The sequence below is a fragment of the Lutra lutra genome, chromosome 10 (assembly GCF_902655055.1).
Source record: "Lutra lutra chromosome 10, mLutLut1.2, whole genome shotgun sequence".
Taxonomy (NCBI): Eukaryota; Metazoa; Chordata; class Mammalia; order Carnivora; family Mustelidae; genus Lutra; species Lutra lutra.
The window spans coordinates 37,845,926-37,867,548 of NC_062287.1; the positions used below are offsets into that span (position 1 = coordinate 37,845,926).

Here is a 21,623-nt window from a genome sequence, read left to right on the forward strand (position 1 = left end):
CTCTGCAGGATGCCGGTGTCTCCCATGTAGTGTGCCTCCCCGTCCTTGCGGTATCTGGACCCATCAGAGAGCAGAGCAATCTATCCCGAAGGCTGTGTTGCAGCCAACACCCCTGGAGGGAGTCCTCACCAGGCTTCCCAACATTCCGGCAGAACACACTAGCTGTACGTCAGCCCTTACTTTTGCCAGGAGACCCTGCTAGCAGTGAAAAGGCACCGGCCAAAGCGAGATGCGAGTGCTAGCTCTGCCCCGTCTAACACTGCCCACCCAGGCTCCACTGGGAGCCTACTCTGCATCAGACACCACTGGGCAGTAAGGGGAGAAAGGGGACTAAGACATAAGAGATGTCCCCTGGGACAGAGCTAAAATCCAAAGAGTGCCCCCGCGTCCTCAGCTGCTAGCAAGGGTGCTGGACCAGGTCATCTCTGAGGTCTCTCTTGACTTGAAAGCACTCTGGCTGTCTGATCCGTGGGATGGTGCTACAGGCTGGCCACAGTCTCTGTGTGGCCGTGGACAAGTGTGGCCTCTCGGGGGCCCCCTTCCCACATCGACAGAGCAAACAGGTGAGACTCGCACGTATCCGCAGTTACCTTATGCAGCCAAAGCGGAAGGCGTCCGGAATCACCTTGCAGGGAGCCCTGCTGAACAGCAGCCCAGCAGTAGGAATCCACAAAGGCAGCCTGCCTCCAGGAGAAGGAGCTTGGGGAGAAACAGCTTATCTGGGTACCTGAGAAGCAAAAACAGATGGTGCCAAATAAATGTGAGTGCAGGGTCTGGACCCGCCCCTCCACCCCCAGCCCTCCCTCCCGTGTTAGCGGAGTCACACAGCGCCATGCCAGGCAAAGGTTACAAAGAAAATTCGGCGCCGAGGTTTGCACTTGGGTTGAGTATCTGAGAGATTTTCGGCCAACACGAGTCGTGAGGGCAGCTTGAGCTCTGCTGGGGAAGGCTCTGGAAAGAAGTGAAACCACCATATAAAAAAGAAAAAATGGCCAAGAAAAGAACCAGGGCCCAAAGTGTTGCAGGGAGACATGTACAGAACTGCTTGAATGCACATGAGGACTGAGAGAAGAGAGGGGTGATGGGGCAGGGGGAGGGGGAGGAGGGTCGGTCAGAAAATTGGACTAGCGGAGGAGTCCTTCAGAACAGAGAAGTCAGGGCTTCAAGCCTGACAAAGGGAAGGCCAAAGGAGCGTCTGCTGATGGGTCATTGGAGGGCAAATCAGCAGTTTTCTGTCTCCTCCATGGAAAACAGTGGCATAGGCGAAAGCACAGCCCAAGTGGGAGTGCACAGCCCCGCAGACAGGGGGACAGATGCGGGGGGGGTCAAGAGAGATGTGGGGAGCAGGTGCACAAGGCAGGTGCGGGGACCCGCAACTCAGGCCCAGAGCAGCTGCACCATCTTCCACTCCCTGCACGGCCAGAGAGATGCCAAGTGCTTGGGCTCTGCTGCTGGTTCTATTCAAACCCAGCCCTGCCAGTCACAGCTGGGTGACCTCAGGTCGCTTCGCCTTCCCAAGCCAAGGCTCCCCAAACGGACGCTGGCCTTGATGCCTGCATTCTCTGTAGGCGGCCTGGTTCCCAGGAGTTGCTCAGTAAGCATGACGTTCTTCTGTATGAAGTAACTAACTAGCAAGTGCTGTTATTGCTTGAAAAGTGGGGGGACACCCACCCGAGACAGAGGGGAAAGGGACGGTAGGAAGGCACCTGGGTGGACTTCCCTTGTCTCTGGGACAGAAAAAGCCCCAAAGAGTCACCTCCCTCTGGGGAGGGGGAGGGCTTTATACTTTGTGGCAGGAGAGGGCAGTAAGTGGGGGGGCTGTTGTCCAGGGAGCAGAGTCTGATGGTGGAGGAGGTACAATGGACCCAGAGCAGTTCCCCTTCATCGGGGACTTCTGTGCCCAGAGACATTAAGAAAGGACTTCTTAGGGGGAGCTTAGGTGGCTCAGTTGTTCAGTGTCTGCTTTCAGCTCAGGTCATGATCCTGGTCCTGGGATCGAGCCCCACATCCGGCTCCCTGCTCTGTGGGAAGCCTGCTTTCTCCTCTCCCACTCCCCCTGCTTGTGTTCCCTCTCTGTCTCTCTCTCTGTGTCAAATAAATAAATAAAATCTTAAAAAAAAAGAAAAGAAAAGAAAAGAAAGGACTTCTTGGCAAGAGCCCTTAGGAGAGATGGCTGTGAAAATTCACACACCATCTGAAAGTGTCTGACAATCGGGTACGCTTTTGCCGGCTGGGAATGGCTTAGACATGAGTTGGGGGTAGGTCCTGGATTTCTAGGACCTTTTAATTCTCATATCGCATTGAACTTGAGTTCTTGCATTTTATAAAAATAGACTAGCCGGAACAGCGCAGAACCATGGGGCTGACTTCACAAAGCTCTTGTGTTAGCATGACTTCGCTAAATGCTGCCCGCGCAGTCCCACCCACCGAGGCTGACCGAGCCCAGTGGCAGACACAGGGGGGCAGCCCCGGGGTTATAAATGGGATGGGCAACTGGCCCAGAGAAGTGTGTCCAAGTGCTTGCTCATGAAAATGGGCCGTGCTAGTAAGAGTTCAGGAAAATCTGTCCATCCTGTGTATCCATTAGGTACAGTCCTCACCGTGCGCATAGCCAACACGTTATAACATTCTTTCTACAGGAGAGTGTGCAGCAAGTCCTATCTTGGGACTTCCCAAACCTACCCCAATGTGCTGGCAGAAAACGCCAAAGCATAAATAACTGAACTGTTTATACCAAAGCTTTTGCAAAAGAGGAAGAAAGAGAACATAACTGAGTCTAGAGAGACAGAAATTACGGCGGTGCTGAGCTCAAAAGTAAACGTTCTTCGTCTGCAATGGAAGGTCAGAAGAAAACACAACAGACAGCCAATATTCACGGGACACTCAGCAGCCCTTAACTCACTGCCTCCTTTCAACCTCACACTGAATCAGAGAGGGAGGGAGAACACGATGCCTTCTCTTCCTTTCGCCCTCGATGAAACCGAAGCTCAAAGTCACCCCTACCGGAGCTAGTGACTGGTGATGGCAGAGTTTTAATCCCTCTCTCTTTTTTTTTTTTTTTTTTAGAGAGATCACAAGTAGATGGAGAGGCAGGCAGAGAGAGAGAGAGAGGAAAGCAGGCTTCTTGCCGAGCAGAGAGCCCGATGCGGGACTCGATCCCAGGACCCTGAGATCATGACCTGAGCCGAAGGCAGCAGCTTAACCCACTGAGCCACCAAGGCGCCCCTAATCCCTGTCTCTTAAGCCCTCCCCTCTAGGCCAGTTGCTCCATCGAGGGCACGCTGGGGAGGTCCCGGACCCAGCGTCTGCAGGAAACGAGGTGGTTTGGGAAAGGGGTCCCTCTAAGTGAGCAGGAGGGGCAGAACTTTCTGGGAAGACTCAATCTTCCAGGAAAGGAAATCCAGGAAAGGAAACAGATCAAGCCCTGAGGGGTATTTCTGGGCCAGCGGTCAGAAACAAAGGAAGCCCAGAGGCAGGCAGCAGCTGGAGCCAAACTGATGGGAGTAACTGGAAGGGCAGAGCAAGAGGGCCTGGGCTTGCAGGCCCTGCAGCTCTGCCTGGCCGTGGGCAGCAGACCAGCCTGGCTTCTGGGCACACACCTGCCAGGTGCTCAGCGGCCTCCAGAGCCTAGGACGCCAGGAGCTGGAGCGTCCTGACTCATCTCTCCAGACGTACTTCCACCACCTTCATCTCACTGAGTCTTCAAAATTATACATAGGCACCTAAGTATGGTGCTTTGTCTATTTCCCTACTGTGTCTAGTACAGAAAGCTTCTGGGTCCAAAAGAAAAAATAAAAAAGGGCACTGAACCAAATTAATTCACCAGGTCTCTGTTTTCCACACCCAAGACTGTTTCTTTCTTTCTTTTATTTAAGAGAGGGAGGTGGGGTGGGAGGAGCAGAGGGAGAGGGAGAGAGAGCACCCAAGCAGGCCCCATGCCCGGTGAAGAGCCTGACGTGGGGCTGGAGCTCATGACCCCAAGACCATGACTGGAGCCAAAATCCAGAGTCGGACGCTTAAACAACTGAGCCACCCATGTACCCCCCAAACCCAGCTTTTTAAAAAGAACCCAACAAGGCTAACATTACCCAAGACGGGCATAATCAAGTGTTATCTCGTCAATGAGTTCTGAGCCCCAAGGCACTACCCATCCCTGCTAGAAAGAGCAGAATGAATGGTTTTTCCCTTCGGGGCCCAACAAATTAGAAAGAGACCCCATTAGTGCACAACACCCTCCCTAAATGGACAGGGAGACTAGTTCGTACCTAGCAACCTCTGGTCCAAGATGGGTGACCACAACACCGCACAGTCAAAGGGAACCCATGACCAAGCTGGCAAGCCGCAGACGGAACCTACGTGGCTGCTTTCATTCATTCAAGTGCTGATGGCATAAAGAACAGAACAGAAAACAAGTTGCTAAGTGCAGAAGCAGAAGGAGAAAAGGAAGCGGGACGCAGACCCTGGCCCCACAGAACCATGGAGCCAGATTACACCCAGAAGAAAAGACTGGAGAACTAAATGGTTCCTCTCCTGTGGGGGAGAACCCGGAAAGTCTACACCACGGGAATGAAGGGCTTGTATAAAGCTGGTGTAAAACCTGACGACTGTCCAGTGAATAAAATTCCCATGACCTGGGTACCAGGGCAAAAAAGGCACAAAAAGAACTCAATGTTCCAGGAAAGATGCAAAGTAGGACTCCATATATCTACCTGTTATTTTCTTTTAAAACTTTTGACATCTGAGATTAACTCAAATACACAGAAGATTACAGAAAATAATAGGAGCGTATGTGCTATGGTGAGTGCTGTGAAATGTGTAAGCCTGACGATTCACAGACCTGTACCCCTGGGGCAAATAATACATTATATGTTAATAAAAATCTAAAAAAAATAATAGGCACCCAGGAATTTAAAGCAATATGAACATTTTGCTGTATTTACCCTGTTTTCTTTTTTTTTTTATTTTATTTTTTATAAACATATATTTTTATCCCCAGGGGTACAGGTCTGTGAATTGCCAGGTTTACACACTTCACAGCACTCACCATAGCACATACCCTCCCCAATATCCATAATCCCACTCCCCCCTCTCCCAACCCCCCTCCCCCCATCAACCCTCAGTTTGTTTTGTGAGATTAAGAGTCACTTATGGTTTGTCTCCCTCCCAATCCCATCTTGTTTCATTTACTCTTCTCCTACCCCCTTAACCCCCCATGTTGCATCTCCTCTCCCTCATATCAGGGAGATCATATGATAGTTGTCTTTCTCCGATTGACTTATTTCGCTAAGCATGATACCCTCTAGTTCCATCCGCGTCGTCGCAAATGGCAAGATTTCATTTCTTTTGATGGCTGCATAGTATTCCATTGTGTATATATACCACATCTTCTTTATCCATTCGTCTGTTGATGGACATCTAGGTTCTTTCCATAGTTTGGCTATTGTAGACATTGCTGCTATAAACATTCGGGTGCACATGCCCCTTCGGATCACTACGTTTGTATCTTTACGGTAAATACCCAGTAGTGCAATTGCTGGGTCATAGGGTAGTTCTATTTTCAACATTTTGAGGAACCTCCATGCTGTTTTCCAGAGTGGTTGCACCAGCTTGCATTCCCACCAACAGTGTAGGAGGGTTCCCCTTTCTCCACATCCTCGCCAGCATCTGTCATTTCCTGACTTGTTCATTTTAGCCATTCTGACTGGTGTGAGGTGATATCTCATTGTGGTTTTGATTTGTATTTCCCTGATGCCGAGTGATGTGGAGCACTTTTTCATGTGTCTGTTGGCCATCTGGATGTCTTCTTTGTAGAAATGTCTGTTCATGTCCTCTGCCCATTTCTTGATTGGATTATTTGTTCTTTGGGTGTTGAATTTGCTAAGTTCTTTATAGATTTTGGACACTAGCCCTTTATCTGATATGTCATTTGCAAATATCTTCTCCCATTCTGTCAGTTGTCTTTTGGTTTTGTTAACTGTTTCCTTTGCTGTGCAAAACTTTTGATCTTGATAAAATCCCAATAGTTCATTTTTGCCCTTGCTTCCCTTGCCTTTGGCGATGTTCCTAGGAAGATGTTACTGCGCCAGAGGTCGAAGAGGTTGCTGCCTGTGTTCTCCTCAAGGATTTTGATGGATTCCTTTCTCACATTGAGATCCTTCATCCACTTTGAGTCTATTTTTGTGTGTGGTGTAAGGAAATGATCCAATTTCATTTTTCTGCATGTGGCTGTCCAATTTTCCCAAAACTATTTATTGAAGAGGCTGTCTTTTTTCCATTGGACATTCTTTCCTGCTTTGTCGAAGATGAGTTGACCATAGAGTTGAGGGTCTATTTCTGGGCTCTCTATTCTGTTCCATTGATCTATGTGTCTGTTTTTGTGCCAGTACCATGCTGTCTTGATGATGACAGCTTTGTAATAGAGCTTGAAGTCCGGAATTGTGATGCCACCAACTCTGGCTTTCTTTTTCAATATTGCTTTGGCTATTCCAGGTCTTTTCTGGTTCCATATAAATTTTAGGATTATTTGTTCCATTTCTTTGGAAAAAATGGATGGTACTTTGGTAGGAATTGCATTAAATGTGTAGATTGCTTTAGGTAGCATAGACATTTTCACAATATTTATTCTTCCAATCCAGGAGCATGGAACATTTTTCCATTTCCTTGTGTCTTCCTCAATTTTTTTCATGAGTACTTTATAGTTTTCTGTGTATAGATTCTTAGTCTCTTTGGTTACGTTTATTCCTAGGTATCTTATAGTTTTGGGTGCAATTGTAAATGGGATGGACTCCTTAATTTCTCTTTCTTCTGTCTTGTTGTTGGTGTAGAGAAATGCAACTGATTTCTGTGCATGATTTTATATCCTGACACTTAACTGAATTCCTGTACAAGTTCTAGCAGTTTTGGAGTGGAGTCTTTTGGGTTTTCCACATATAGTATCATATCATCTGCAAAGAGTGATAGTTTGACTTCTTCTTTGCCGATTTGGATGCCTTTAATTTCCTTTTGTTGTCTGATTGCTGAGGCTAGGACTTCTAGTACTATGTTGAATAGCAGTGGTGATAACGGACATCCCTGCCATGTTCCTGACCTTAGCGGAAAAGCTTTCAGTTTTTCTCCATTGAGAATGATATTTGCGGTGGGTTTTTCATAGATGGCTTTGATAATATTGAGGTATGTGCCCTCTATCCCTACACTTTGAAGAGTTTTGATCAGGAAGGGATGCTGTACTTTGTCAAATGCTTTTTCAGCATCTATGGAGAGTATCATATGGTTCTTATTCTTTCTTTTATTAATGTGTTGTATCACATTGATTGATTTGCAGATGTTGAACCAACCTTGTAGCCCTGGAATAAATCCCACTTGGTCGTGGTGAATAATCCTTTTAATGTACTGTTGAATCCTATTGGCTAGTATTTTGGCGAGAATTTTTGCATCTGTGTTCATCAAGGATATTGGTCTGTAGTTCTCTTTTTTGATGGGATCCTTGTCTGGTTTTGGGATCAAGGTGATGCTGGCCTCATAAAATGAGTTTGGAAGTTTTCCTTCCATTTCTATTTTTTGGAACAGTTTCAGGAGAATAGGAATTAGTTCTTCTTTAAATGTTTGGTAGAATTCCCCCGGGAAGCCGTCTGGCCCTGGGCTTTTGTTTGGAGATTTCTGATGACTGTTTCAATCTCCTTACTGGTTATGGGTCTGTTCAGGCTTTCTATTTCTTCCTGGTTCAGTTGTGGTAGTTTATATGTCTCTAGGAATGCATTCATTTCTTCCAGATTGTCAAATTTGTTGGCATAGAGTTGCTCATAGTATGTTCTAATAATTGTATTTCTTTGGTGTTAGTTTTGATCTCTCCTCTTTCATTCATGATTTTATTTATTTGGGTCCTTTCTCTTTTCTTTTTGATAAGTCGGGCCAGGGGTTTATCAATCTTATTAATTCTTTCAAAGAACCAGCTCCTAGTTTCGTTGATTTGTTCTATTGTTTTTTTGGTTTCTATTTCATTGATTTCTGCTCTGATCTTTATGATTTCTCTTCTCCTGCTGGGTTTAGGGTTTCTTTCTTGTTCTTTCTCCAGCTCCTTTAGGTGTAGGGTTAGGTTGTGTACCTGAGACCTTTCTTGTTTCTTGAGAAAGGCTTATACCGCTATATATTTTCCTCTCAGGACTGCCTTTGTTGTGTCCCACAGATTTTGAACCGTTGTGTTTTCATTATCATTTGTTTCCATGAATTTTTTCAATTCTTCTTTAATTTCCTGGTTGACCCATTCATTCTTTAGAAGGATGCTGTTTAGGCTCCATGTATTTGGGTTCTTTCCAAATTTCCTCTTGTGATTGAGTTCTAGCTTCAGAGCATTGTGGTCTGAAAATATTCAGGGAATGATCCCAATCTTTTGATAACGGTTGAGACCTAATTTAGGACCGAGGATATGATCTATTCTGGAGAATGTTCCATGTGCACTAGAGAAGAATGTATATTCTGTTGCTTTGGGATGAAATGTTCTGAATATATCTGTGATGTCCATCTGGTCCAGTGTGTCATTTAACGCCTTTATTTCCTTGTTGACCTTTTGCTTGGATGATCTGTCCATTTCAGTGAGGGGTGTTAAAGTCCCCTACTATTATTTTATTATTGTCGATGTGTTTCTTTGATTTTGTTATTAATTGATTTATATAGTTGGCTGCTCCCACGTTAGGGGCATAGATATTTAAAATTGTTAGATCTTCTTGTTGGACAGTTCCTTTGAGTATGATATAGTGTCCTTCCTCATCTCTTATTATAGTCTTTGGCTTAAAATCTAATTGATCTGATATAAGGATTGCCACTCCTGCTTTCTTCTGATGTCCATTAGCATGGTAAATTCTTTTCCACCCCCTCACTTTAAATCTGGAGGTGTCTTCGGGTTTAAGATGAGTTTCTTGTAGGCAACATATAGATGGGTTTTGTTTTTTTATCCATTCTGATACCCTGTGTCTTTTGATTGGGGCATTTAGCCCATTAACATTCAGGGTAACTATTGAGAGATATGAATTAGTGCCATTGTATTGCCTGTAAGGTGACTGTTATTGTATATTGTCTCTGTTTCTTTCTGATCTACTACTTTTAGGGTCTCTCTTTGCTTAGAGGACCCCTTTCAATATTTCCTGTAGAGCTGGTTTGATATTTGCAAATTCTTTCAGTTTTTGTTTGTCCTGGAAGATTTTAATCTCTCCTTCTATTTTCAATGATAGCCTAGCTGGATATAGTATTCTTGGCTGCATGTTTTTCTCGTTTAGTGCTCTGAATATATTATGCCAGCTCTTTCTGGCCTGCCAGGTCTCTGTGGATAAGTCTGCTGCCAATCTAATATTTTTACCATTGTACGTTACAGACTTCTTTTCCCGGGCTGCTTTCAGGATCTTCTCTTTGTCACTAAGACTTGTAAATTTTACTATTAGGTGACGGGGTGTGGACCTATTCTTATTGATTTTGAGGGGGGGGGGTCTCTGAACCTCCTGGATTTTGATGCTTGTTCCCTTTGCCATATTGGGGAAATTCTCTCCAATAATTCTCTCCAATATACCTTCTGCTCCCCTCTCTGTTTCCTCTTCTTCTGGAATCCCAATTATTCTAATGTTGTTTCGTCTTATGGTGTCACTTATCTCTCGAATTCTTCCCTCGTGGTGCAGTAGCTGTTTGTCCCTCTTTTGCTCAGCTTCTTTATTCTCTGTCATTTGGTCTTCTATATCGCTAATTCTTTCTTCTGCCTCATTTATCCTAGCAGTGAGAGCCTCCATTTTTGATTGCACCTCATTAATAGCTTTTTTGATTTCAACTTGGTTCGATTTTAGTTCTTTTATTTCTCCAGAAAGGGCTTTTATATCTCCCGAGAGGGTTTCTCTAATATCTTCCATGCCTTTTTCAAGCCCGGCTAGAACCTTGAGAATCGTCATTCTGAACTCTAGATCTGACATATTACCAATGTCTGTATTGATTAGGTCCCTAGCCTTTGCTACTGCCTCTTATTCTTTTTTTTGTGGTGAATTTTTCCACCTTGTCATTTTGTCCAGATAAGATTATATGAAGGAGCAAGTAAAATACTAAAAGGGTGGCAACAACCCAGGAAAATATGCTTTAGCCAAATCAGAAGAGATCCCAAATCGTGAGGGGAGAGAAAGGGGATAAAAAGAGGTTCAGAAAGAAAAAAAAAAAAAAAATTAAAAAAAGAAAACCAATAAAAAATATATATATATATTAGATAAACTAGTTAAAAAACGTTAAAAAAGAAAAGGGTAAAAGTTAAAAAAATTTAGCAGAAGAAGAAAAAAAAATTGAAAAAGAAAAAAAAATTAACTGCAAGGCTAAAGAATCATGGGGAGAAAGCCATGAGTTCCGTGCTTTGCTTTCTCCTCCTCTGGAATTCCGCTGCTCTCCTTGGTATTGAAACTGCACTCCTTGGTAGGTGAACTTGGTCCTGGCTGGGTTTCTTGTTGATCTTCTGGGGGAGGGGCCTGTTGTAGTGATTCTCAAGCGTCTTTGACCCAGGCTGGAATGAAGATGGCGGCCTCCTGGTCTCCGGCCCGGAGGAGCCGAGAGCCCAGGGCCCCACTCCTCAGTGCGCCCTCAGAGAACAGTGCCCAATTACTCCCGTCACCCTGCCTTTGGCTATGCTCCGAGCTGACCGAGCCTGCGGCCGGTTCAAGGTAACCCCGAGCTGAGAGTCACTCCTCGGCTCTGTCTCTGTAGCCGGCTTCCCTGTTCTAATACCTGTAAGCTCTGCGACACTCAGGCACCCCCGATCCTTCTGTCACCCTGCGGGACCTGAGGCCGCGCTGACCCTGCGTGGGCTTCACCCCGGTTAAGCCTCTGGAGGGATGTCCCTCAGCGGAACAGACTTTTAAAAGTCCTGATTTTGTGCTCCGTTGCTCCGCCGCTTGCCGGGAGCCGGCCCCTCCCCCTGTGGTCTATCTTCCCGTGGCTTTGGATTCACTTCTCCGCCAGTCCTGCCTTTCGGAAAGTGGTTGATTTTCTGTTTCTAGAATTGCTGTTCTTCTTCTCTTCGATCTCCCGTTGGATTTGTAGGTGTTTGCAATCTTTAGATAAACTATCTAGCTGATTTCCCGCTACCTGAAGTGGTCTCAGCCTGCTACTTCTCCGCCATCTTGACTCCTCCCCCGCTTTACCCTGTTTTCTTAAATTAAGCATTTTATTTTGATTTTTTTTCACATCTACAGAGAAATTACAGGAATATTCCAATGATGTTCATCCATTAAAAGGAAGGAAATCCTGCCATTTGAAACATGGATGGACCTTGAGGGCATTCTGGTAAGTGACACAAGTCACACAGAGAAAGGCAAATACTGTATGATCTTACTTAGATGTTTTATCCAGTAAAAACAAACTCCTAGAAATGGAGAACAGTCTGGTAGTTGCCAGAGGGGAAGGTGGGGGTGGGGTACAGGAAACGGGTGCAGGTGGTCAAAGGGTACAAACTTCCGGCTGTACGATAAATAAGTTCTGGGGATGTAATATACAGCATAGTGACCATAGTTAAAACTACAGGGGCGCCTGCGTGGCTCAGTGGGTTAAGCCACTGCCTTCAGCTCAGGTCATGGTCTCAGGGTCTTGGGATCGAGCCCCACATCGGGCTCTCTGCTCAGCGGGGAGACTGCTTCCTCCTCTCTCTCTCTCTGCCTACCTCTCTGCCTACTTGTGATCTCTCTCCATCAAATAAATAATAATAAAAATCTTAAAAAAAAAAACTACAAAAGCTGCTGCTAAGCAAATTTTTTTTTAAAGATTTTATTTATTTATTTGACAGACAGAGATCACAAGTAGGCAGAGAGGCAGGCAGAGAGAGAGGAAGGGAAGCAGGCTCCCCGCTGAGCAGATAGCCTAATGCAGGGCTCGATCCCAGGATCATGACCTGAGCCGAAGGCAGAGGCTTTAACCCACTATGCCACCCAGGTGCCCTTGCTAAGCAAATCTTAAAAGTTCTCATCACAGGGGCGCCTGGGTGGCTCAGTGGATTAAGCCTCTGCCTTCAGCTCAGGTCATGATCTCAGGATCCTGGGATCGAGCCACATCAGGCTCTCTGCTCAGCAGGAAGCCTGCTTCCCTCTCTCTCTGCCTGCCTCTCTGCCTACTTGTGATCTGTCAAATTAAAAAAAAAAATCTTAAAAAAAAAAAGTTCTCATCACAAGAAAAAAGACCATGTGAGGTCTGAGTATTAACTAAACTTACTGTGGTAATTATTTCGCAATACATACATCTGTCAAATCATTATGTGGCATATCTTCAATTTATGCAATGTTATAGGGCAGGTGTAGTTAGTACAACCCGGAAAATGACATAAAATTTGTAAACACCATAAAATACGGTATCAGCATGAATAAAGAACATTACAGTGAAATCACAAATAGTCACCCACTGTCAACATTCTGCCACATGTCCTCTCTAGACACGTGTACCTAATACATATATTTCTATAAGTTGCAGTGGTTATGACCCTTTCTCTCAGGAATGTGTATCTTCTAAGAACAAAACATTCCTTTGTGACCAGCCCAATCATTGATGATTTTTTTTTTAAAGATGCAATACTGGGGCACCCGGTGGCTCAGTCAGTTAAGCATTTGCCTTCGGCTCAGGCCATGATCCTGGGGTCCTGGAATGAAGCCACAGGTTGGGTTCCCTGCGCAGCAGGGAGCCTGATTCTCCCTCTCCCTGCCACTCCCCCTGCTTGGGTGCTCACTCTTTCTCTGTCAAAAAAAATAAGCAAAATCTTTTTTTTTTTTTAAAGATTTTATTTATTTATTTGACAGAGAGAGAAATCACAAGTAGGCAGAAAGGCAGGCAGAGAGAGAGGAGGAAGCAGGCTCCCTGCTGAGCAGAAAGCCCGATGTGGGGCTTGAACCCAGGACCTGGGATCATGACCTGAGCTGAAGGCAGCGGCTTAACCCACTGAGCCACCCAGGCGCCCCAATAAGCAAAATCTTTAAAGATGCAATACCGCTAACAGTATTCGGATCTTCCCAAGTCCCCTTTAGAGCGATCCTCTCCCCTCCAATCAGGCCCCAATCCTGCACCAGATGCCACATGTCTTCAGCCACCTTATCACCTTCTCCTGGAAGGGTTCCACAGCCTTTCTCTGTCATCTGCAGCTCTAATGGGGGTGAAGGGCACAGGCCCTCTGCTCTGTGGGAGGCCCCCCGATTTCTGTCCATCTGATCATCTGTCCACGCTCTGACCAATGTCTGCATTATGGGCAGGATGCCCCCAGGAGGGTGCGGGTCCTTGGCAGGACTCCTTAGGAGGCACCTGGCATCGGTCTCCTCCAGGGACAGTGACGTCACATAGGACGGCTACATGCTCAAGCTCATGTCAGGGCTCTTTGTCCCTGAGACAGACATTGTCTATGTGGAGATCCCAGACTGTGCAAGTCTTTGGTTGCCCAGCAGGCTTGCACCCGGTGGTGAGTCAGGCACTTCCACGGGGGTTGCACAGTGAAGGTTTTCCAACTTCATCCTTCCCTCTGTGTGTTGGTCAACATTGTACTGGAGAGAGGAACTTCCCCTTCCCCCGTTTCTGACCAGCTCCGTGCCCTTAAACATGTGCCCCATGGTTCCTGGGCACCCTGCACTTTGTGGCACAGATTTCTGGGCTCTCCTTGTACTTTCCCTGCCCCAGCCCTGCCGCTGGCCCTGTCTTCAGGGAGCCCTTGGTTCCTTTTAGTAGGTAAAACAATTCCTAACCCAGGATACGGATACAAGATGTGTTCACTGCTACTGGGGTGTCATTGCTCCTTGCTGCCTGCAACAGACACAGTGAGGAAACCAGTGTGTGTGTGTGTGTGTGTGTGTGTGTGTGTGAAAGAGAGAGAGAGAGAGAGTGCGTGTGTGTGTGTGGTTATTCTAATTCCAATATAGACCCCTGGCCTCCCCCAGTCCATATTTGCATCTTCTATCTTTTACAGTGAGACTCCTAGATCCCAAATAGACCAACAGAGTTACCCATTTTCTCAATCTGAAAATGCACACAGAATAATTTCAGAATTTTTAAAGCCAATACATCTTCTGATTTTCATTTTAAAAGTCTTCCTCCAGATGCCGTGACAATAACTGCCCATCCAGGGTCAAGAACAGAAGCAGACACCGGTCAGGAGTCTAGCACCACAGCACAGCGGAGACACGGTCTGCAAAAGCAGTCCCAGCTCACAGCCGCCTCAAGCTTCTTCTACTATTGCATCTCGGGCGCGGCGTAAGCCCAAAGGCACAGGGTCTAAGAAAGGAAGAGAAATGCAAAAGGCCAGACGGAAGGCAGAGAAAGAAATAAACACAAACATCTCAGCTATCTTGCTACTGCTGCATTAAAAAGAACAGGAAACACACAAAATCTGTACCTAGAGCACTAACCAAACAGCAACGATCCCAATAAAAACACGAGCATGATGACAGGGGCTGTAAGGAAGCCTGCTGAGTTAGCGCACAAGACTAAAAAGCAAAACGCACGAAGACCAGAGGGAACTGCATGACGGCACTTCTAAAACACGGCGTGTGGCCAGCGGAGCCCAGAGGAAGAGCCTGGGGCGAGTGGGCACCATGGACACACCAAGACGAAAGAACAGAGGTGACCCCCCATTCCACTAGCGTTCCCCTGGGTGCTGAGCACATGTAAGCTACTTCCCATCACAGAATCGCCTACGAAAGGAGGACAGAAGTCATTTATTAAACACTACGATTAAGTAGGCATTAGAAGCTCTTGTTCAATCCAATAAAAAGAGCCTATGGACTAGTTATCATTTGGTTCCATTTGTCTGAGGCAGAAATGAGGCTCCGAGTAACTTCCAAAGTCAGACAGCTGGTACTCGGTATAGGTGCGACACAATCCCAAGTGTGCGGGCCCTACTCTTTCCCGGGCGTGATGGCAGCCTGGGAACGAGGGAGCAGTGGGGAGAGAGGGCAGAGGCAGGGCAGGGAGGCAGGGTGGAGGGGAGGACAGGTGTGGCACAATGCCAGGCCAGCCAAAGACACAAGCAGCAGCAGGGAAGGGCCATTTCCTAGTCCCCAGCAGCCTGGGCCTGAGCTCCGAGTTCATGAGAAAGCGTCACCAAAAACCACAGGGCCAACAAGGGCAGCCCCAGGTGGCCAACGGCTGGTGAGTGAAGACCTACCCCAAGCACCTAATGCTGTTCTGTGTGGAGTAGGAAGACTGCTGGAGAGGTGCAGAAGAGGAGACCACGGGCATAGACTTCACTCAGGAGGAGTGGAGGCTGGAGGCATGGAAGGGAAAGGGCCAGAGCAGAGACTGTACCACCACAAAGGCCACAGCGGCAACCAGACATGTGAGAGCCGGGATTAAGTTCTGGTGGCAAAGCCAGACTTGCCACACCTCTGCCAGAGGAAATGCGGTCTTGATTTAGGCACTGTAAGAGGGCGCAGCGTGGAAACGAAGTTGTGTCTCAAAGTGAACATGAGAAATGGATGCTGCCCCAAAAAGGAGGTCGGGGTCTGAGGTCAGCTTAAGAAAAATGTCAAAAGATACAGAGACACGTATGCCTTTGTCACATCCTGTGTTACTTTCTTCAGTGTGCCTGTTAAGATCTGAATGTCGCATGTACTGGCTGGTTTACTTCTCGGTCTTACCTTCTCCAGCCCTTGAACACCTGTGCCCCAAAAGCCCACCATGGATCACTGGGATCTTAGATTTGATGGGGCCACAGCCTGATACTAGACCCAATGTTAAGTCCCTCTGCCACCTCCTCACCCTCGGTGACGGCTTTGAAAAGCTAGCTTTTGGGGTTCTGGCAACAAAGGAATCTACTGTGAGAAGGCCTTCGGTGTGTCAATCGGGGAATGAATCCGAGATTAGTGACTCCAATAAAATGAAAAGAACTTGGACCGACTGTTACTATTATTTAGATAACTGGTCATGAGACTTCTTTGCAAATACAAAGACATTGTAAGTAGACCAACCCGGGTTTCAGGGCGAATGCTCTTTTCTCAAGAAACCTTAGAAAAGAAGAGACATTCAAGTTCCTCCGAGCTGGGTATTTAATGGCACAGGGCCTTTCTGCGAGCAGCACGGCAGAGAGCCATGGACCCCCGCCCTCCCCAAGTGCTCTGTTCTTCCTGCATCTGTTATAGGGCAACAGAGCACGGATGTTCTCCCTAAGGTACTCAGAACTCATCAGTGAGCAAGGACTCACTGGGCATGACTATGTCCATGGTGCTATGCGGGACATGGGGGATTCTAAGGTAAAGAAGACAAGGTCGCGGTCCTCGAAGAGCTTACAGCCCAGTGGAGGAGGCCAAGACAATGACACTAATGACTCAGGGACAGAGCAAACTGCATACAGGCAATGGCTAGGCCATGGCAGGTGTTCCCATTTGAAGGGAGGAGGACCCAGGCTGGGGAACCAGCACAAGCAGATACTGGAGTCTTCCGAGTTCCCAGCTCGTTATGAAGGGGAGCAGACCACTGTGCCTGGAACACAGAGCCCAGCCAGCATCAGGGAAAGTACGTCCTTGCAGACTTGATTCTGTGGTGCTGGCAGGGAGGGCTGGGCGGGGGGTGGGGGTGGTGGGGGAGCTGTGTTTTAAGGTCCTTGGGGCTGTCCTCTGCACAGAGTGGTCCTGATGACCCGCAAAGGCCCAAGTGCTGGGCTGGGAGGGGCTAGCCGTGACCTTAGCAGAGCAGACTGCCCCCACTGCCGACCCCAGCAGGAATGCAAGCAGCGGGGAGGACAGCCCCAGAGCAGCGGGGCCCACACCCTGGCACAAGCGAGCAGCTTTGGTGCTGGGGCGTGAGCTTGCCCGGCTCCCCATCCGCTGCTCCTCACTTCTCACTCTGGGATCAGAGCCGCTTTCCCACCGGGCCCCACGGGCCCCTGGCGGGTTATCCGACCTCCATGGCCCTTAGCTCCTCATCCACCGGGGACACCTGTGCCAGGGTATGGTTAGCTGCCAATCCCCTCAAATGCCTGCCCGGCCCCAGATGGGGGTCCGGTGCTCACTGCGCTGAGCAACCTCATCCTCACAGCCCTGTGAGATGGGCTCCATGACTCCCCATGTCACTGAGGAGGGAACTGTGCGACAGAGAAGTTATGCAACTTGTCCGAGGCGGATGTGTCACCCTCCAGGATGAGCCCAGGCGGTCTGCCTCCAAAACTCACATCTTTTTTTTTTTTTTTTTTTAAAGATTTCATTCAACGATTTGAGAGAGAAAGTGATAGCAAAAGATCGAGTGGGAGGAGGGGCAGGGTGAGGAGAAGCAGGCTCCCCGCTGAGCAGGGAGCCTGATGTGGAACTAGATCTCAGGACCCCAGGATCACGATCTGAGCTGAAGGCAGATGCTTAACTGACAGCCGCCCAGGCGCTCCCAAAACTCACATCTTAAATGCTATCCCACAGTCTCTCGAAAGTGAACAACATGTAACTGTCTGGCAGGATTGAGGCCCCACAAGCACTGGGCTCAGAGGACTAGCACACAGGCGGCGCGGGTCTGTGGCGGCTTCACGTGGTAAAGGAGTGTGATTCAAAGTCCACCAGGAACCCTTCAAACCCAACAGTAAGAAAACAACTCAATTAACAATGGGCCCAAGACCTTAACAGGCACCACACCAAAGAGGATATGTAGATGGAAAATAAGTGCATGGAAAGGGTCTCCACATATGTCACCGGAGATGTGCAAATCAAAACAGGGTACTGGTACCTGCCTATTATGATGGCGAAAATCTGGAACACTGACAACCCCAAATGTTGGCAGGAACGTGGAGCGACAGCAACGCTCATTCACTGCGACCGGAAATGCAAACACACAGGGGTCCTGGGAGGGCACCATCTTACCAAACTAAACATACTGTTTCCACACCGGCAACGGTGCTCCTTCGTATTTGCCTTGAAAACTCATGTTGACGCACAAATTGCACGTGGCTATTTACAGCAGCTTTGCTTACAATCACCAAAACTCGGAGGCAACCAAGAAGTCCTTCAGCAGGGAAACGGAGAAACTGGTACACCGAGAAAACAGGATAGCACTAAAACGAAATGAGCCATCCAGCTACCAAAAGGTGTGGAAGAATCCCAAATGTATACGACCGAGTGAAAGAAGCCCGTGGGAACAGGTTGTACGGCTCCAACTCCATGAGACTGTGGAAAAGGCAAAAGTACAGACACAGGAAAACCAGCAGTGGTTGCCAGGGGTGTGGGGGTAGGGCTCGAATGAGCACAGCACAGAGGACTTTCTGGGTAGCGAAAACACTCTGCACGACACCATAATGATGGACACATGTCATTCACGGTTTTTCCAAGCTCACAGAATACACGACTCTTATGGGGGACGAGGCTAATGAGGGGGAGGGCCAGGCATAGGGCGGGCGGGGGCTATCTAGCAGATCTCCCGACCTCCCGTCAGTTTCGCTTTGAACAAATACACGCTCTAAGAAAGCAAAGCCTTGGGGTGCCTGGGTGGCTCAGTGGGTTAAAGCCTCTGCCTTGGGCTCAGGTTGTGATCTCAGGGTCCTGGGATCAAGCCCCATATCGGGCTCTATGCTCAGCAGGGAGCCTGCTTCCTCCTCTCTCTCTGCCTGCCTCTCTGCCTACTTGTGATCTCTGTCAAATAAATAAAATCTTTTAAAAAAAAATCACAAGGGCGCCTGGGTGGCTCAGTGGGTTGGGCCTCTGCCTTCGGCTCAGGTCATGATCTCAGGGTCCTGGGATCGAGACCCGCATCGGGCTCTCTGCTCAGTGGGGAGCCTGCTTTCTCCTCTCTCTCTATGCCTGCCTCTCTGCATACTTCTGATCTCTCTCTCTCTGTTTCAAATAAATAAATAAAATCTTAAAAAAAAAAATCACAAGATGCCTTTAAAAAAAAAAAAAAAAGAAAGAAAGCAAAGCCTTTGTTACAAAATGCAAGCATGTGTGCGTATCTGTGCACACCCAGGAGCTGTGAACCCTGGTCTGAACGACAGCAGGGGAAGGCAGGCATTCAGCGCAGGGGCAGGTGGCATTGCCTTCTGTGGGCCGCCCAGAGCTACAGCTTTCACAGGCACATCCTCCTCAGAAGGGGCTTCCTGCTGGCTGGGTGATGGGCGCCAGCTGCTGGCCACCCTCCCTCCAGGGCCAGGCTCCCACGGCTGCTTGCGCCCACCCCTTCCTCCCCACCCCGGGCTAGGCCAGGCTTCCAAAGTGCCCACAAAGCCACTGCCCCCCACCCCCAACAAAGCCGCTGCCGGGGACCAGCTCGGGTCCTTCCCAGATGGGCTCCTGCTTCCCAGGAGAGGCAGGCGAGCCCCCACGTGCTCACAGCACACCTGGCGATGCCCCCGGTTAACTCTGATAAGCCACCTACCCAAAGTACCACGGCAGAGTCCAGGAGCCCTATAACCGTCCCCGTCCTTCCTGGGCCACAGAGACCATCGGTCCCCCAAGTTCCCTGCAGCCACCCCTGACTAGCGTCTCCGCAAGGCCAGGCCATTCTCACATGCACCTGGGGTGAGGTTTTAAAATGCCTCCCAGATTACATCGCGGAGACCTAAAAGCCCTCTGACCGCTAAGAATGTTCTGGATGAACTTGACCATCCAAACGCCGCAGGCACGCCACGACCGGGCTGCTGCCCACCTCTCACATGTGCACCCTCACTCTTCCCCCTCCTTCCACAGGCCCCAGGAACACGGACCCTGTCCTCTTCCCCCGAGAAACCACGTCGGCTTTTCCCCAAGAGGCTTCACACAGGCTGAAGGACAACTCAGGCCTAAAGCCATCCCCAATGGCCCCCACTGGCTGAGGCTCCCCCCACTCCCTGGGCACCAGTTCCAGAACACTTCTCACAGCCAGCAGCAGGCAGCAGTCCCTGGGAAGCCATCCCCTACCCCAGGCCCGGCCTCAAGCTGCCCCACCTTCTTCAGCCAGAGCTCCTGGTGCACTGGACTAGCCCGACAGAGCACCAGAAGGATGAGAATGCGACTTCCTGGGGCCTAGAGGTGCGAAAGAGTCACGACCTTAAGATGGGGCATGACCCACAGCGCCCAAGTCAGGAGGGGCCTGGAGGGCATCTGGTAACTAATTTTAGTCCACCGTCCTCCCGTTGCAAGGCTAACAGTGGGTCTCGGCCAGATGCCCTCCGGGCACACGAGCTCCGCACAGGGGCTCCTTGCTAGGAAGCAGTAACAGCGTTCCTTCCCTTCTTCACACAGCACCAGCTTCTAGCTCGGGAATTCACTGTGTGAGACAAAGGAAACCGAAAGCATAAAAGCTTAGGGAGACTGAAAAGGAAGGATCCCTTGCTGTGAAGAAGGATTTCAACATCATCAGACTCTCTTTCCTCTAAGGGACACGGAGGGAGGGACAGGAGCCTCGTGAGCCACTCAGGCCCGTCTCAGGCGCGCCTAAGCAGACCCGTCCCAGGCCCGTCTCAGGAGCTTGCCTAAGCAGGAGGGCGAGCTGGGGAGAAGCTCGAGGCCTCTCATCTCAGCTGTGCTGGTTGATGGCTCAACACGAGGTTGCAAAACACCTCCAGACTGCAGAAGCCTAATGTACCCCACCTGCGGTGCCTACCAGCACGTACGAAACTGGAAGCTGGCCTCCTTCCACATACTCTCTCACGTAACAGGCATCATTTTCTGTTTTGCAAAGAAAACCTGGTCAAAGGAGAGGTGAGCCTCCCCGAATGAGGGAACAGAACTTCTCTGCTTTCTGAAACCCTAAGAACTTTACACGTGATCATCGAATGAGCAGCACATGTTAACATTTAAAAGAAAGGCTTTCGGAAAAACATCTTTACAGTTCCCAATAGATATTTGCTAGTTTTGCTCGTTAACCAAACTTAAGCAAACTTAAGAGAGGATTTTTTTTTTTTCTAACTTTCAGCCTAAAACACATACAAAGAAATAGTTAAGATAGCCTGGGGATGGGGTCGATTCCATAAGGCAATGATAACCAGCTGGACGTCCTGGGCTCCCTAAGATCAGATACCCCCGAAAGCATGAGTAGGTAGGCTGGAAAGAATGAGCAGCCCCTAGAACACTGTGAAGGGTTACAGCCAGAGCCCAGAACCACATCTTGTGAAATCTCGGTGCAAATAGGGAACTACAAAACAGTGAGATGCCGTTTGTTTTTTTTTTTTAAAGATTTTATTAGTTTTATTTGACAGAGAGAGATCACAAGTAGACAGAGAGGCAGGCTCCCCGCCGAGCAGAGAGCCCGACGCGGGACTCGATCCCAGGACCCTGAGATCATGACCCGAGCCGAAGGCAGCGGCTCAACCCACTGAGCCACCCAGGCGCCCTGAGATGCCGTTTTAATGAGAACAGCGAAGAGAAAACTCTGAAAACATCAAGCGTGAGTAAAGCAGTGGGGCAGGCCAGCTCCCCTCCATTACTGGTAGGAGCGTCAGGTGATATTCTGGGAGCGCCTGCAAGTACATTTTACGTTTGGAATGTGCTCACTCTGTGCTCCTCTGACTTCCAATTCCACCCTCCCATTTGACCCTGGAGCAACGGGTCTCCAAGTGCGGTCTGGAACCTAAGACTCTCCCAGGAAGGTTGTGATGGTAAGCCTATTTTCACAATAACACTAGGTTTTATTTGCCTTCTTATTCTCATTCTCTTATGAGCTTATACAGTGGAGTTTCTAGAGGCTACTCACATGGGATA

The 21,623-nt window shown here is 48.5% G+C and overlaps 1 protein-coding gene across 2 annotated transcripts in view; it reads right to left on the reverse strand.

The window, feature by feature from the left end:
* PANX1 (pannexin 1) overlaps positions 1 to 21,623 on the reverse strand; it is a 52,738-nt gene that overhangs the window by 18,371 nt on the left and 12,744 nt on the right. For both annotated transcript variants that reach the window (XR_007121028.1, XM_047692342.1), the window contains exon 2: positions 591 to 727. Coding sequence is in view for 1 of the 2 variants with exons in the window: in XM_047692342.1 (XP_047548298.1) it covers positions 591 to 727 (137 nt within the window). In the remaining variant the exon portion in view is untranslated. The remainder of the gene's footprint in view (positions 1 to 590; positions 728 to 21,623) is intronic.